A 15,961-nucleotide genomic window follows, 5' to 3' on the forward strand; every position below is an offset into this window, starting at 1 on the left:
GTCCCCACAGGTGTGTCAGATCATCCCTATTTAAGGGGGTTAGGAGATGCGTTTGGAGGATTGGCCCAAGCCCACACAGTGGATGGGTGGGAGCTGGTTCAGGAACCATAGGCCTTATCTATGCCTGAGAGGAGAGAGGTACAAAAAAAAAAAAAAAAAAAAAAAAAGCAGGTGAATGGGTAGCCAGCAGGCATGTGCCCTGGAGAGCCTCCCTACAGATGCCCTATTTCACACTTCCTTACAGAGCAGTAAAAGGGCGCTCTCAGCCACATCTAACCAGCCACAAGTGTGGGCTAGTCCCGGTTTTGCTGTCCACAGACCTCTCAGAACCTCGGGTTTTTTTTTCTCCTATGCAAAGTAGAACGAGATGACTCCAGCTATTGCACCCTGAACGCCCAGGGTGACTCAACCCTCTTTCCCCACAGTCTCCTACTCGGCAGTCCCACCTTCTCTTCCCACCTCAGCCCACAGATGCCAAGAAATGGCGTGTTACGGGGTAAGGCTCATTTTTGGCCAGACAGCCTGCTACTCAGCCACAGACACACCCAGGTGGTGCTGTGTCCACTACTCTACAGACTGTCGCACCGGACCCCTAAAGTCTTAAACATCCTCACGGAGAACCTAAACAACCAGACAGGGCTGTTCCAGTTCTCGGGGCATTGATTATAAAGGATGCTGCAGAGGATAGGGACTCCAAGTTGGCCGGTCGCTGTCACCCAACCCTGAACTCTGCTCTTTCATCCACTGCAGGTCGATGGCCAGCCCCCGCGGGGTCGGTGCGTGACTGCGGCGCGGGCCAGCCAAGTCCCGTGGGGCAGACACCGCTGACCACGCGGCGGGTTCTCCGCCCGCGCACCTGTGCTGGGCGTGGCTTAGCGGCCCCGCCCCGCCGTGCTCCGTGCTGGTTGGCCGAGGTGGTGCGCTATGCTAATGAACCTGACCCTTCTCGCACCTGCCGGCCCCGCTGCCCGCGGGCACCGCGCGGACGCTGCAGCCCGTATCTCGCTGCAGGCTCGAGATCCTGCCGCCTCTAGGGAGGAGACCATGCCGCGCTCCTTCCTGGTGAAAACGCACTCCAGTCACAGGGTCCCCAACTACGGGCAACTGGAGACACAGAGAGGTAGGAGTTGGCGGGATCTCTGTCCCCAGTTCTCAGCACTGCGGGGCAGGAGGCAACTGGAAAGTCCTTGGGAGCTGGGTCACACCTCTCCCAGGTGAGAGGGGAAAGGGTGAGGTTTCTCAGCACAACAGGGGACGAGGTTCCCTTCTGGGCTAAGACTGAGCCTCCAAGAGGGATGTGTTCAGGGCAACTTCTCTGCTTCGGGAGTCTTGGACACACCTTAAAGCTCTTCTCCCCACTTGGAAAAGTTTCCTGAGCACCGGGACTCCCTGGAATTCTTCCTGTGTACTGCCAACGCTCCAACTCCAGCTAAGGAGACCCTCAAGGCCTCTCGGTGCAGTCCTGAAAGAGTCCAAACTTAAAATATGTCCCAGGCGCTGTGTACACCCACCCAGAGAAGGCCTCACCGACCACAAGCCAGGAAATTTGTCCTACCCTCAGAGGGTGGCTGGTGAGAAAAGGCAGGACTCCCCCAGAGCATCCTACCTGGGGGTGGCGAGCTCTCTGACAGAGCAAGCAGAACCTCTGGCGACCTTCCCTCTTCCCAGAAACCCCCTTGCTCTCCTGGTGCGGTGACCAAGGTAGAACCACCCGCCCACACACAGACTCAGGTGTCTAACATTCCTGCTAGGCTCACGGGCTTGAGGTCCAAAGCACCCTTTGTCCTCAAAAACAGCCAGCTGCGGTAGGTCAGAGCCATTCCCACCCAGGTGGGAAGTTTCGTGGAAGAGACCCCCTGGGGACTCGGCCAGTGCCTGAGGGTACCTTGGATCTCAGGGCTCAGGCCAGCACCTCTGACTTACGTGAGTCTTACCCAGAACCCCTGTTGGGGGACGGCGGGGGGGATGGGGGGGTGGGGGGGGGCGCAGTACCTTGGATCCGCCCCCGGCACCCACGCTGCCACTAGGGGATGCTATCTAGGACCCTGCTCTTCAGGGAACATTTTGAATTCAATTTAATGAGTCACCCCAGTAATTTTGTAACAGGGAAGACACTACTCCAGTGCGGGAAACGTTTTCTTTTAGTTGGGTGGTGGATCTCCTTACTGAGAAGGTGGGAAGTTGTATTTACAGGGAATGCAGTGTTTTTCTTGTACTGAGAATGCAATCAGTGCCTCATACAAAGCTAGTCAAGCCCTAGACCACAGAACCACACCTCTAGCCCCAAGCCATGGTTTTGAAAGTTTAAAATATTAGGGTTCACTTCTACAGCACACCCCAGCTTCCCACTTGAATGAGCAAATCAGGTGCCCTACAGGAACCTCTCGGGGGTAAGGGGTTGTCCAGGACAGCCTTGATGCTCTTCAGCCTACCCTCTTGGCTCTCCCAGGACCCCATGGCCTCCGTGACTCTTTTTCCTATCAGGATGTCACTCTAGAGTGGGACCCAAGATACTGAGGTCTGGGCCCCGCCTTCTTAAGTAAATGTTTTTTTAGGGGCCTCAGAGATTCCTTGAGCCAGAGGACACTGAGACCCTCATTTCCCAGGAACCCCAACCCCCACCCCCGCATGGGCCCTTTTCCTCTGTCTGTGATCAGAGAACACAGATGGGGTTTGAGTCTGGAAGTGCCTGAGGGTAGGCAGCATAGATTTGCCTGCAGATAGGACCCCAGTAAAACTCCCAGGACAGTGGTGGCACCATTCTATTGTCCTGACCTCGCCTGACAGTCTCTTAGCTAGCCTGCTCCCCCCCCCCCCATCCAGAGTGTGATGTGCTGGGTGTATAATTGGGGGGAAATGTGTGAAAGAGCTCAGGTAGGGAGGGAGTAAAGGGGTTTAGCTCTCTGGTTCTCCACATCTTCACCAACACTTGTTCTTAGGTTCCAGCCATCTGTGTAGTATGAAGGGGCATCTTAACGTGGTTCTAATTTGCATTTTTCTATTGTTTAATGATGTTGGGTATTTTCTTGTGTGTTTGTTGCCCAGTTGTATATCCTTTTAAAAATGTTAGTCTTTTTAATTAAGAAAACTTTGTTATATTGTTTGTGGGTAGGGTATGGCACGTGTGTATCATGGCCACGTGTGTATCATGGCTTGTGCATGGACATGTGTGTATCAGGGCATGTGCATGGGGGTCAGAGGATAGCATGCAAGAGCTAGCATTCCTCTTTCATCATATGGGTGGGGGTAAAACTCGGGTTGTCAGAGTTGGCTGCAAGCGTGTGTACCTGCTGAGTGGTCTTGTCAGTCTTATTTGCGTATTGTCTTTGGAGAAATAGATATTCCTGTATCCCCACTATTTTTGAGGGGGAATGTCCCATGTATCCCAAGCTAACCTTGAAATAGATATCCCTGTATCCCCACTATTTTTGAGGGGGGTTGTCCCATGTATCCCAGGCTAACCTTGAACTCTCTGTAGCTGAGGCTGACTTTCAACCTCTCATCATCCTGCCTCTGCCTCCCTGATTAGGATAACAAGTGCACAGCGTTACACCCAGTTTGGAGAAGAAAGCCAGGACTTCTTGTGTGCTACGCAAGCACTCTATGCCTATGCTCACCCTACTGTGCCTACTCCTAAGTTGTGCTATTGGACTTTCATTGTGAGGCTGTACATACTTTCTTTGTGCATTTACTGTTTCTAATCAAGCATTTTGTTTGGGAATGTGCCCTCCCAACCTGTGCACTGTCGCTGTGACCCCAAGCCTTGTCATCAAGGCAGAAACAAGGCCAGAGATTTGTCTGAGCACATGTGGAGTGGATGGAGGGCTGGTTGGTGCTTCTGTCTTTGGGTAATCCAAAATCTGCCTTTAACTTACGGTGTGGTCTCCTTGTGTGGGGGGAGAGATACTGTGGTTATTTGATTGAATGCGTGAAATTCTGGCCACAAATCCAGGAGCCACAACCAAAAGACGCAGAAAGCCAGAACTAGAGCTGATACTGCCTAGTTAGTAGAGGGCACCAGCTCCGGCCGCTTGCCTGGTTGGGCGTGTTTGTGCATGTTGACAAGGAGCAAGTGTGTGCTGTCCAGTGGCCAGGGATGTGGCCGAGCACAGCACATCATGACACACTCAAGGAGACGCCAGAGGAATGGGTGACCCCGTGGTGACTGGAGGCTGATTGCTGTGGGGGCGGGTGGCTGTTTTTACCAGGCTCCTTTTGTTCTGAGCTCAGGCTTCTGTATGGGAGCCCAAGGGTGCTTAGTCCCAGCTGCTACTCACTCTCTGTACGTGGGACTGGGGTTCTTTAGACAAGCTGCCAGACACAGACTGAGAGCAAGAACTCCTGTGAGGAGCTGATTCTTGGGGTTTCCTAAATAGCCAAGGTTGGCTCAGCCTTAAAACTCTCCCGATTTAGTCTCCTGAGTGCTAGGTTTGCAGGTGTGTACCCACGAGTCTGACTGCGCAGCTGTTTGTGTTCCTGGTCAGTGGACATCCTGGAGGGTTTTATTTTTCCCTTTCCTCATTGTAGACAAGGAAGTTCAGCTCACTTTCTAGTGTCTGGACCTGTCTAAGTCATGCGGCCCTCGGCTCTTGCCTCCCATCATCACCACCTCCTACCACAACAGTAGGTAAAGTGGGCAAGCCTGGCTGCTGTAGGTATGATGGGGTCGTGGTAGGCATTTGTAGCTCAGGCTTCCACTGGCTGCCGATGACCTATGAGACTAGCCAGACCGCAGTTAGATAAGCGAACAGAAGTTTGGAAGCCCAGATATGGCGGCATCACTCCTCACTGTGTGTTCTCTCTCCCCGCTGCCCTTCTAGAAGCTAATGGCTCCTGTTCTGCCTGTGAGGAGCTTGTGGGATCCTGCCACCCGCCAGATGAGGAGGCCCCTTCCACTCCCAGTGACCCTCTACAGCCCCGGGACAGCACCTCTGCCGTTGCCTGCATCTCTCTGCCTCTTCTGCCACATCATGGGGAAGCTCTGGGAGCCTCTGGGCCAGAACCCCAGGAAACCAGCTGGGTGGGCCCTCGGGCTGGCCAGGCCCCCAGTGTTCCCCTCAAAGACAGCTTCACTCTGCCCTCATTGTTGGTGCTGCCCACGCGATGGCCCCCAATCCTGGGCCCAGATGGAGCTCTGGATAAACGACTAGGGGTGGAGGGAACCCCTCGAGTCCCAGGCAGTTTCGAGTGCATCCACTGCCACAGGCCCTATCATACACTGGCAGGCCTGGCCAGGCACCAGCAGCTGCACTGCCCCCTGCCGGCTGGGCCCTCCTTTACCTGCAGGTACTGCGACAAGGAGTATGCCAGCCTGGGTGCCCTCAAGATGCACATCCGCACCCACACGCTGCCCTGCATCTGCAAGGTGTGCGGCAAGGCCTTCTCCAGACCCTGGCTACTCCAGGGCCACATCCGCACTCATACAGGTAGGATGGGCAAGGCTGTATGTAATCCGGATACAAAGGGAGACAGGTTGGGGAAGGGGCTGGACCATTGGCAGAAGAGAGGAAAGGCCGGTCTCATTATTGAAAGGGTTCTTGCAGCTCCTGAAGCTGCTGGCAGACAGCTCCACAGAGGAAGAGCCCCACAGACATGTCCTTTCAAGGTCCTGAGGCCAGAAACCTGAAATCCAGACATCACCGGGCCACATTCTCCCCAAAGACTGTAGGAATGACATTTCTTGCCTCTCTTATCTCCTGGAAGCTGGCCCTACTCATTGACAGTTGGCCACATCTGTGTCTCTGCCTCTGTCCCCCTTTTTTTTCTTCTCAAGATGGGGGTTGTCTGTAGCTTTTGGAGCCTTCCTGGAACTCTCTCTGTAGTCCAGGCTAGCCTCCAACTCACAGAGATCCACCTGTCTCTGCCTCCCAATTGCTGGGATTAAAGGCGTGTGCCATCACTGCCTGGCACCTTGGTTCTCTTAACATCTCCCCATGTGTCTGTATCTTCACTATAAGGGGAGGGAGACCCCTATAAGTCATAAAGCTATGCTTCACCCAATGGCCTTATCTTAACTCAGTCATCTTTGCAAAGGCCTTGTTTCTGAGAAGGGGCGCTGTCAGGAAGCAGGTGTCTCAGGAAAGGCGAGACTGAGGGCTGCAGGGCTCCAGTGGCTCCTATCTATCCACATCTGGTGGCTTTAGGACCAGCAAAATGTGGGATGGCAAGGTAGCCTGGCCACTGTGGAGACTCCAGCAGGAAGGGCAGACTCTGGTTTGGAGAACTGTAACCAGCTAGGATACAAGTGCCCCGGGCGGGCTGCAGAACCAGGCAGAAAACTCAATGGCCCCCTCCCCTTCCACTTGGAAGGGTTATCCTGGAAGCCAAGGTCCCAGCAGAAATATTTTTTTTTTGAATTTTCGAGACAGGGTTTCTCTGTAGCTTTTAGGTTCCTGTCCTGGAACTAGCTCTTGTAGACCAGGTTGGCCTCGAACTCACAGAGATCCGCCTGCCTCTGCCTCCCGAGTGCTGAGATTAAAGGCCTGCGCCACCACCGCCCAGCCAGAAATATTTTTTTTGTCCCAGTCCTCGGTGGCCCTGACTAGAGATGGTGCCTGTGTATAGGAGTATAGCTTACTCTGTCCAGCTCTGCCCTTACAGTGGCTCAATGTTACGCTGGCCAGTGGCCAGGAAGGGCTGCCAGAGGCTCCCAGCACTTCTCATAGTCAGAACTGAACACCCAGGGCTTGTCAGAGACAGAACAGCCGCCACACTTTGCCTCTGCCTCAGAAGAGCCTCTGGTACTGTGATCCTGCCCAGAATGACTTTCCGATTGTCCAAAGGGCTCTGACCTTGGGTCAGAGGGCTCTGATGAGCATTTGGAGGACAGGGGCAAGTTACTCATTGATAGACGGGGACATTTCACCTTTGGCCACCGTCTGTGGGATTGTCCTGTGGTCCCTCACCTGACTTCCCATATTCCTCCCACAGGTGAGAAGCCATATACTTGTCCGCATTGCAGCAGGGCCTTCGCTGACCGCTCCAACCTGCGGGCTCATCTGCAGACTCATGCTGGCACCAAGAAGTACCGCTGTCCTATCTGCTCCAAGGCCTTCTCCCGCATGTCTCTCTTGGCAAGGCATGAGGAAGCTGGCTGCTGTCCTGGCCCCTAGAGGCACAGCAGGGTGGAGGGGCCAAGCCTGACAATATTCTCAGTGGTTCTATATCGTTCAGGACAATCGGGGAAGGCAAGGGCCCAGCCCACTCTTGCCTGTGTCCAGCCAGAACCAATAAGCCCAGTGGAGCCTTTGGGTGTCTTTCTCCAAGGTCTACATTCAGAGTAGAATCACCACAAGACTCACCAAAACAAGAACCAACAGTTCCATTTTCAGCTTGGCCTGTCTGCTGGACCTGTTCCAAAAAGGAGAGACTATTGGGAAGCGGCTAACCCTGGACAAAGCCTACCGCAACACCAGTGAGCCTGCTCACCTGGGTCCCTTCGTGTGCAACTTGAAATGACCATTTTTACTTGAGGAGAGCGCAATGTGTGTATAACCTTGGGAAGCACAGCTACCTCTCAGCCATCCTCACTTGCCTTTGCCCTGGGGTTAGAGACGCATTTTCTCCTGCCCGTTATGAGCACACGCACCCTAGCTCCTCCCCCTAAAATGAGGCAGGGCCAGGCAGGATTGGGCTGAAGCCAGGTCCTGTGCCTCATCTCCATCTTCCTGCTTGGAGCTGGCCTCATGGCTGCCTAATGTCTCAGGAGAGCAGCCATGGGGTAATAAAGAGGCCTGTGCACTCAGGCCTCCTGTCTTGAGCCTTGAGGTCTTGAGTCTTTACCAATCTCCTGTATCTATGGAGGAGGCAGAATTCTTCAGGAGCAATGGGATTCCAGATAACCTGGGCCTTTCTGAGCACAGAGCAGGCAGGAGACTGAGGGTATTTTTGCTAGGGCATTTCAGAGCCCTTTGAGCCTGGAGCCTTCCCTGGAACCTGGGAGAGAGTCTGCATGAAATGGTTTGGCCTGAAGAAATGAAGATGAGGGTACAATTAACACCAGGATTAAGGACCCATGGAGGACACTTGGATGGGACCAAGGTGGAGAACTGGTAGGGTGGCTATGTGCTGCTGAGTAGCATCCTGAGCCAGGACAGGGAAGGACTTGCTTCTCCCAGGGGATCTGGTTGACTCTAGTTGGCATTTGGACAGAGAAAGGAGACCCACAGAGAATTCTTGACACGTTTGAGGTAAGAGGTTATTGGTCACTCCACTTCAGGCCCAGGACAAGGAACATGAGTCAGCATCCTTTGTTCAGGCCCAGTAGAAAGAGGTTCCCAGCTTCCAAGCTTCCAGGAGCCTGCTAGAAAGCTCATGGATCATGCAGGTATCTTAGCCTCTGGTTTTGCAGATGCTTCACGTCAGATTTGGTAGTGAGCATCTGGCTGTGGTTTGCTGGTGTGAGGATAGCTCTCTAAGAGGCCATGGGGACCCCCCAGAGGAAACTTGACCTAATTGGAGAAGGTCTCAAACAGTCTAAGGCTATAGCCCACACTGGCCTTAAGCTCACAGAAGTCTTCCTGCCTCAGCCCCCCAAGTGCTGGGATTATAGGCGTGAAGATCATTTCTGACTTACAAACTTGACCTTGAAGTTGGACTTCTAGACCAGGAGTGACCACAGATGCAGAAACACCTCACCCCAACTCCTGTGAGAGAGTCGGCTGCAGATTGTCCGCCCCAGACCTATGCCAGCTGGTGGAAGGACCCGCTTTTCAGACAGACATACTCATGTTTTCAGACCAAGGCCACTGCCCCCCAGGGGGGGTAGGTAAGAACTGGACATAAGGGTACCCTATGAATGGAAATGCATCCACCAAAAGTTCTGGGGCCAGAGTCCAAACTCAAAGTGACCTTCAAGGCAGGAGGTGGATGTTGTCCTTGGCTTGTAGGAGGAGTTCCTCTGTTTCTGCCTTGGCCATCACACCGCCATGTCCCGTGAGTCCCTCCAAAGTGACCTCATCATAGCATCTGTGAAGACCCACTTGTAAGGTTGCATTCTAAGGGTTAGGATTTTGGCATGAATTTGGGGTGGAGGAGGCTGTTCAGACCAAACACCTGAGAACATGTGTTTCGACAAGCCAGCATCCCTGTGACTTGTCCTCACTCTTAGAGCAAGGCAAAGGGGTCTAAATGATCCCTTCTCAAAATCTACACGGGATCATGGGCTAGTCAGTTACTTGAAATAGCTTCAAAGTTGGGCAAGAAACCCCTCCCCCACTTCCTCTTCATCTCTTTATCAAAGCAAAGGAAGGAATCTTGTCCCCAAATGTCTGGCTCTTCTGTAAGCTCAAGATTCCCTAGGCAGAGGGGCCTTCAGAACCCCAACCAACATGAACCTGGATTTCTCACAACAGCGTTCTTTTAAAATAGCATCCAGATGCCCAAAGGAAGCTATATTGTAAATTGTGTTCTATTCCTGGTTCCTCATGTCTAAATGGGGCTGTCGCACCTGTCGGGTATGAAGCAGGGAATCTCACAGCCGAAAATAAAGTGGAATGTTTCCCTCCTTTGGTTCCAGCTCATGGAAAATGCTCTCGTATTTATATCCAGACTGGTGGAGGGCTGAGGTCGCAGAAGGTGGGGGTTGGCAGAGGAGCAAAAGGAGGGCACCTGCCAGGGAACTGATACCGAATGAATGGAGGACGCTTTCCACTGGGCAGGCCAGGCTGAAGTCAGGTCACCGCAGCTGAGCAGCCCCGCCTGCAGACACCTGTGCCTGCCCAGCCAGCCTGGCACACCATGGCTTCCTCCTTCACGGTCCCTCCTTATTCACACAGCACAGCAAAGGAACTGGGGGTGTTGACTCCTCACTTGATTTCTGGGCCCAGTCCCTGACCTGCAGGAGGGCCAGGAAGAGGGGTCCCCACAGTGTGCTTGACCAGCCTGTTTTCTGGGGTGAGGGGGCGGTGTTTGCCTTTCCTGCCTGTCCCCTTCTACCAGGTTACTCTTCAAAGTCCCGCTTTCCCCACGAAGGAGGGCCTTTCGTTAGAACCTCTCTCCAGAACAGGAGCAGGGGATGAGGACAGACATGGGCCCAGGAGAGGAGAGCAGGTAGTCTTGCCATGGCCCAGTTGAAAGCAGAGGCCCAAAACCCCAGTGATGGACAAGCTAACTATAACTATCACCTCTGTCAGCTGGCTACTCTGAAGTGCTGGCCGCTCTCCCGGGGTGTGTATGTGGGGGCGCTGGGACTACTCGTAGGACAGGTACCTGCAGAGAGAACGTCTGGGGTCTGAGGCCTCCATGGCTCTTCCACTCAGGGCTGAAAGCAGAGACCATCCCTGGCTTTCTGGAAACAGGTGTGTGAGATCCAGCAGGCCTTTGGATGACCCAGTCCTTCTCCCCACAACCTGCTGAAAGAATCCTCTTCAGAAAGCCAAAGAGACACTAAGGTTATGGCTTTTGCTTCCAAAAGCCCGGTGGATTCTATAAATATCATTTTGGCCTGGAATATTCTAGGGGGGTTCTCTAAATGCTTGAAATAGCCCACTTGTTACTATATATACTCAGAGCACCCACTCCTGGCCACACCCACATGGCTAAACATAGCTCGCTGGCGGAGCTCGATGGAACACAAGTTTCCAGGCTGCTGAGGCTGGAACATCCAAAGGGAGTGCATGGCTGCTGAGGTAGGCAGCCACACCCTTCAGCCCTGCCCTGAACATCCAGTGTCTGCTGAACTAATGCATAGCTGGTTTCTCTGCGTCTAGAAGAACCACTGACCCTGGAGAGATGGCTCAGGGGTTAAGACAGATATGGCAGGCATCTTACAACCACCTGTAACATTGAAGGGGTTCAGTGCTGCCTTCTGACCTCCAGGGACACCCAAACATATGTAGCTTATAGACAAACATTAAAAAAGAATCCTGCCGGACGGTAGTAACACCTGCCATTAATCTCAGCACTCGGGAGGCAGTTCTCTGTGAATCTGAGGCCATCCTGGTCCACAGAACAAGACCCAGGATGGGCTCCAAAGCTACAGAGAAACCCCATCTTGAAAAAACAAAAACTAATTAATTAATTAATTAAAAAAAAATTTAAAAATCAGTGAACATTGTCCTCTCAGGCCCTGTGTCGTGAGTGCCATACATTTCCCCCTCATCCCTAGTTCCCTACATAGCACCTAGCTCTATTCTCTCCTGTCCTCCAGCCTCCGATATCCACAAGGACCCCATACTGATGACCTAGTGTTCTAGTGTTTCTATTGCTGTGATTAAAACACTACAATCAAAAGTAACTTGGGGAGGAATGGGTTTATCTGGCTCAAGAAGTCAAGGCAGGAACTCAAACCAGGCATGAACTTGGAGGCAGGAGCTGATGGAGAGGCCATGGGGAGTGCTGCTTGCTGGCTTCTATAGTTTGCTCAGTTTACCTTCCTATGAAAACCCAGGTCCACCACCCAGGGGTGGCTTCAGCCACAATGGAATTGCCTCCTGTCTCCCATCAATTGCTAATTAAGAAAATGCCCATAGCCAGGTGGTGGTGGCACGCGCCTTTAATCCCAGAGCTCTGGAGGCAGAGGCAAGTGGGTCTCTGTGAGTTCGAGGTCATTCTGGTCTACAGAGTGAGTTCCAGGACAGCAGCCAGGGCTACACAGAGAAACTCTGCCTCAAAAAAGGAGAAGAGGAGGAGGAGAAAATCCTTCAATGCCCTACACGCTTGCCTGCCGTCAACCCAGTGCTTACGGAGGCATTTTCTCAATTGAGGCTTCCTCCTTTCACATGATGCTAGTTTGTGTCAGTCTCCTGGGACAAATTCCACGGGTACCACCTCAGCTATGCCATCTGGGTTCCAAGGACGCCTGTGTGGTTACACTGCTCACGTTTTCCTGCTTCTTCGGGTCTCACACTGATCCCACCCGCCCCCACAGTCCACAGCCTCACAAGCCAGACTGGGCGAGATCCTCTGCCTGTTTAAAGCTTTTCCCTGTGCGGCAGCTCCAGCGCCGGATACTCTGTGATTCCACGAACTCCCACAGCAGACCCCTGGGTCTGCACAGTGGACCGGAGATTTTCCCTTTATCTGAGGTCGCGCTTGAAGGGTGTCTTCTGTCTCTGTCTCACTCTCTCCCGAGATTCCAGGCTGCGGGATCTCAGCTGCGAGGCTTTTTAATGCAGATCTGACTCAGGTTTTCTTTACCCTTTGGCCTCCAAGCTCTGAGAAGAGGCAAGCTAACACTGCCATCTCCTCCTCCACTTTTTTTTTTATACTTTAAGTTTTGTTGTTTGTTTTATTTTTTGAGACAGGCTTTTTCTGTGTAGCCTTGGCTGTCCTGGAACTCGCTCTGTGGACCAGGCTGTCCTCGAACTCCGAGATCCACCTGCCTCTGCCTCCGGAGTGCTGAGATTAAAGGTGTGCACCACGCCTACCCCTGTGATGCTCTACCCTTCAACAGCACAGTTTCCACTGTCTGTCTCGTTACCCATTTCAGGGACATCACTACTCTCCCCAAACTCCTCTTTAGTCAGGGTGTCCTGCCAGCTGACTGGTGTGGCTAAAGTTCCTCTCCACGGGGAGACATAGACAATGTCTGCCCCTCTCAGTAAGGCTCCCTCTGACACACTAGAGTACAATTCCTCCACTTACTGAGGGTGCCGTGTGTAAGGGGCTACAGGCAGGAGAGTGGATGAGCTTGAAGCTGTCATAGTGGAAGGTCTGCACCCAGCATCATGACCCCTGACCTCCACCTGGCTGTGGCTGTAAGGGCCCCCTTCCTTAGTCTTCCCAACCAGCCTCTCCAAGAGCTGAAAATTTGGCAGAATTGCACACAATCGATTGGAAGGAGTGGCTGGGTACTTGGGTGAAGGCTCCATGACCTTCAGGAAGAAGATCAAACCTAACTCCTGAAGATGGTGGAAGTTTGGCTCAGAAGATAGTCTTCACAACTGAAGGCCTGTGGAAGAGGAAGCAGGTCATGGCTTCATGGCTCCACAAATGTGGGCGTGTCCAGCATCACTTATGTATATAAAAAAGTCATGGCAGCTAATTTTTTTTTTGCTATTTTTTTTTTCGAGACAGGGTTTCACCGTAGCTTTGGAGCCTGTCTTGTAGACCAGGCTGGCCTTGAACTCTCAGAGATCTGCCTGCCTCTGCCTCCCAGGTGTTGGGATTAAAGACATGCACCACCACTGCCCAGCATGGCAGCTAATTTTATGGTTTGTAATTTGTTTTTTGAGACAACGTTTCTATTGTCCCAGGTTGGCCTCCAATTTGCTATATAGCTGAGGATGACCGTGAACTCTTAATCCTCCTGTCTCTGCCTCCTGAGTGCTGGGATTACAGATGTGTGTTGGCATACCTTGTTATCCAGTGCTGGGGATGGCTTGCTAGGCAAGCGTCCTACTAACCTAACCTGGTCAATACATACTTGGCCACAATTAAAGAAAAACAAAGTGAAAGAATTGTTTGTGATACCTGGAAAGGACATGAAAAAGTGTATTAGAACAAGCCACTTCCGTTTACTTGCTCCTTGTCTGAGGTTGCAGGCATTTCCTGCGACATCCTCTGTCTCAAAACACACGAATAGTGTTGGCTCACTGGCCCCTGACAGGAAGTGTGGCTCATAACTGCTCTGAAGGTCATGTTGGGCTGTGGTCACAGAATTCAAACAAAGAAGAGCCTGTAGAGGTCACCTGGTGCAGGGGCGTCATTTGTCACAAGGGCCAAAACCCGGGCAAAGAACCAGTCAGGGAAGTGGGAAAGCAGGCGTAAACAGCCCTGAAGGTTTGTGGCCAGGCACCAACACAGAACATGGAGGCACTGGTCATTACTCCTCTGGCCTGGGATAAGAAAGAAATTTTCTTGTCAAGCGAGGGCAAGGGAATTCCAGCCCGGGGTAGCCCCAACATGCCTCTTTCCTTCCCTGTGACCCTAACCCTGGCTTTCTTCCTCCCCAGTTCTGTGCAGGCCCCACCTCTACTCTAGGTCCTTTCCTACTAAACACAGCGACCCTGGCAGCCTATAGCCACCTGCTAGATTGGCTACATGTGTTCTGCCCTGTGCTGTTGTTCACACAAGACCAGAACCCCTGGATGAAATCTACCTCTCTCCTGCCCTCTCCAGTGGCCCAGGCCAACTACTCTGGAAAGATGTTGACCTCTGAAGACTTCCCTGGGGACCCGAGTTCAAAGGGACAAGGGACAGGGACACAGAAATCCACAAACAGTATCCTCCCCTTTTAGGTCACTTTCAAAGGTTTTCTGTCCCCAGTGCCTGGCCTGGAAAAGGCCTGTATGGGAAGCACAGCTGCGCTTTGGTCCCCTCTGCTGGCCTGACCAGGCCAAGCTCCAGGGTACAGCAGATGGATGCTCAGTCCTGGGTGGACTTCCTTCCCAGCCCGGTATTGGGCTGTATTCCCCTCTCCTCTCTTCTCTTTTCCCCAAAGGGCCTTCTTCCCTGGGTCTCATACATATCCCTGACCTAACAATGAACCCCACACCCTTGACAGACACTTTATAACATCTGAGATAACAGCAGAGAGGTGACTTCCCACTGACTCTTAGCTTTAAGGCACACAGGGTTCCAGGATGTCAAGCACTGGGATCCTTCAGCTGTGAGGTGATCTTGGCCACTGGGCCTGATAACAACACACACGTTCCAATGGGTGTAACTGTCCCTTCTGTATTGAAGCCTTCTCTCTACTCCCCTCCCCTCTCTTCCCCTCTTCTTCCCTCCCCTCCTCTCTCTCTTTCTCTCTCTCTCTCTTTCTATTTTTGGTTTTTCAAGACAGGATTTCTCTGTGTAACTATCCTGGCTGTCCTGGAACAAACTTTGTAGACCAGTCTAGCCTTGAACTCACTGAGATCCACCTGCTTCTGCATCGCTCGCTCATGCTGGGTGGGATTAAAGGCAGTTCTTTCTGGCCTGCTGTGTTCACTGGCTTTATATCATGTAATACTACGATTCTAAACAGTAGAACAGGTGAGGTACCCAGGAACCCAGGTTTCTGCCCAGCTCAGGGTCTAACACAGAGGCTCTGTAGAAACCTTTCCTTTCTCGTCACAAGAAGGGCAGGTGCAGATTATTGGGTGACCTCTCCATCCCTGTTGCCAGGGAGCTCAGTAAAGGCACTGAGACTGTTGTCCCTCTGGAGCAACCAGACAGCACATTTGGAGAAGAAACTGAAAACAAGAGCTGTCTGACGTACAAGGAAACAATAGTGAGACTGGCTAGCTCAGCCTGATGTGACAGGCCATCTCCTGTGCTGCTGAAGGCCTGTTCACACTCCCATACTCCGGTGAAGAGAGCCAAACAATCGATTTAGCTTCCAAGACGGCAGCATGCCAGCAGCTCTCAACAGTGCCCTAGGCATATAGCTGCTTGGCTAAGCCACCCACTTCTAGGAATCCTTCTACAGAAGCACACACACTCACACAAAATGCAAGGACAGCGCCATGCATGGCTTCAATGGGGGGGGGGGCAATCTGAATAAGTTTAGACAGTCTAGACAAACAAGGAAGCTGTTTCGGTTTGGAGCTGAAAAGCGTTCAAGAAGCACCCACGTAGAAAAACAGGCTGGAAAAAGAGCAATTCCCCACCATTGTGTATAAAATGTCAACCAAAGGCTGTGGAGGCATTGTTACCATCTGCTCTCCTGAGAACCGAACTGGTGGCCTGGTTATTTCATAGTGTGTACTCTTGCATCTTCCTTGATGTCTGAGCCATTCAAAATCCACGAATTTTAAGAGATGGAGGAACTGGAAAGTTGTATCTGTTTCTGCTGGAGAATGAATGGACTCAGCAATGATGGCTGTACCAAGTAAGGACACTAAATGTCACTGAACTGTAACTTAAAAATAAAGGCCAAATGGCAAGATTTTGGTTTTGCATATTTTGCTGTAATAAAAATGATGTAAAAGTCAGGTGGTGGTGGCACACGTGCTTAATCCCAGCAGAAGTAAGAGAATATCTTGAGTTTGGGGCCAGCCTGGTCTACAGAGTAAGTTCCAGGACAAACAACAAA

General features: G+C 52.2%; 1 protein-coding gene across 1 annotated transcript; it reads left to right on the forward strand.

Moving 5' to 3' along the window:
• The first annotated feature begins 664 nt into the window (after positions 1 to 664).
• On the forward strand, positions 665 to 9,500 carry Snai3 (snail family transcriptional repressor 3). The gene is made up of 3 exons (XM_041650389.1): positions 665 to 1,120; positions 4,821 to 5,426; positions 6,931 to 9,500. The coding sequence occupies exons 1-3, from the start codon at positions 925 to 927 to the stop codon at positions 7,110 to 7,112; spliced, it is 984 nt and encodes a 327-aa protein (XP_041506323.1). The 5' UTR covers positions 665 to 924; the 3' UTR covers positions 7,113 to 9,500.
• Positions 9,501 to 15,961: the final 6,461 nt, after the last annotated feature.

Source organism: Microtus oregoni, unplaced genomic scaffold, assembly GCF_018167655.1.
Source record: "Microtus oregoni isolate MIOR12 unplaced genomic scaffold, Mior012 000004F_ref0000308, whole genome shotgun sequence".
NCBI lineage: Eukaryota > Metazoa > Chordata > Mammalia > Rodentia > Cricetidae > Microtus > Microtus oregoni.

Bases quoted from the DNA above. Each gene is read 5' to 3' on its own strand.
- Snai3 (XM_041650389.1), top strand. From the start codon at position 925: ATGCTAATGAACCTGACCCTTCTCGCACCTGCCGGCCCCGCTGCCCGC. The intron at 1,121-4,820 runs GTAGGAGTTGGC...CTGCCCTTCTAG, and splicing joins GCAACTGGAGACACAGAGAG to AAGCTAATGGCTCCTGTTCT. The intron at 5,427-6,930 runs GTAGGATGGGCA...TTCCTCCCACAG, and splicing joins CCACATCCGCACTCATACAG to GTGAGAAGCCATATACTTGT.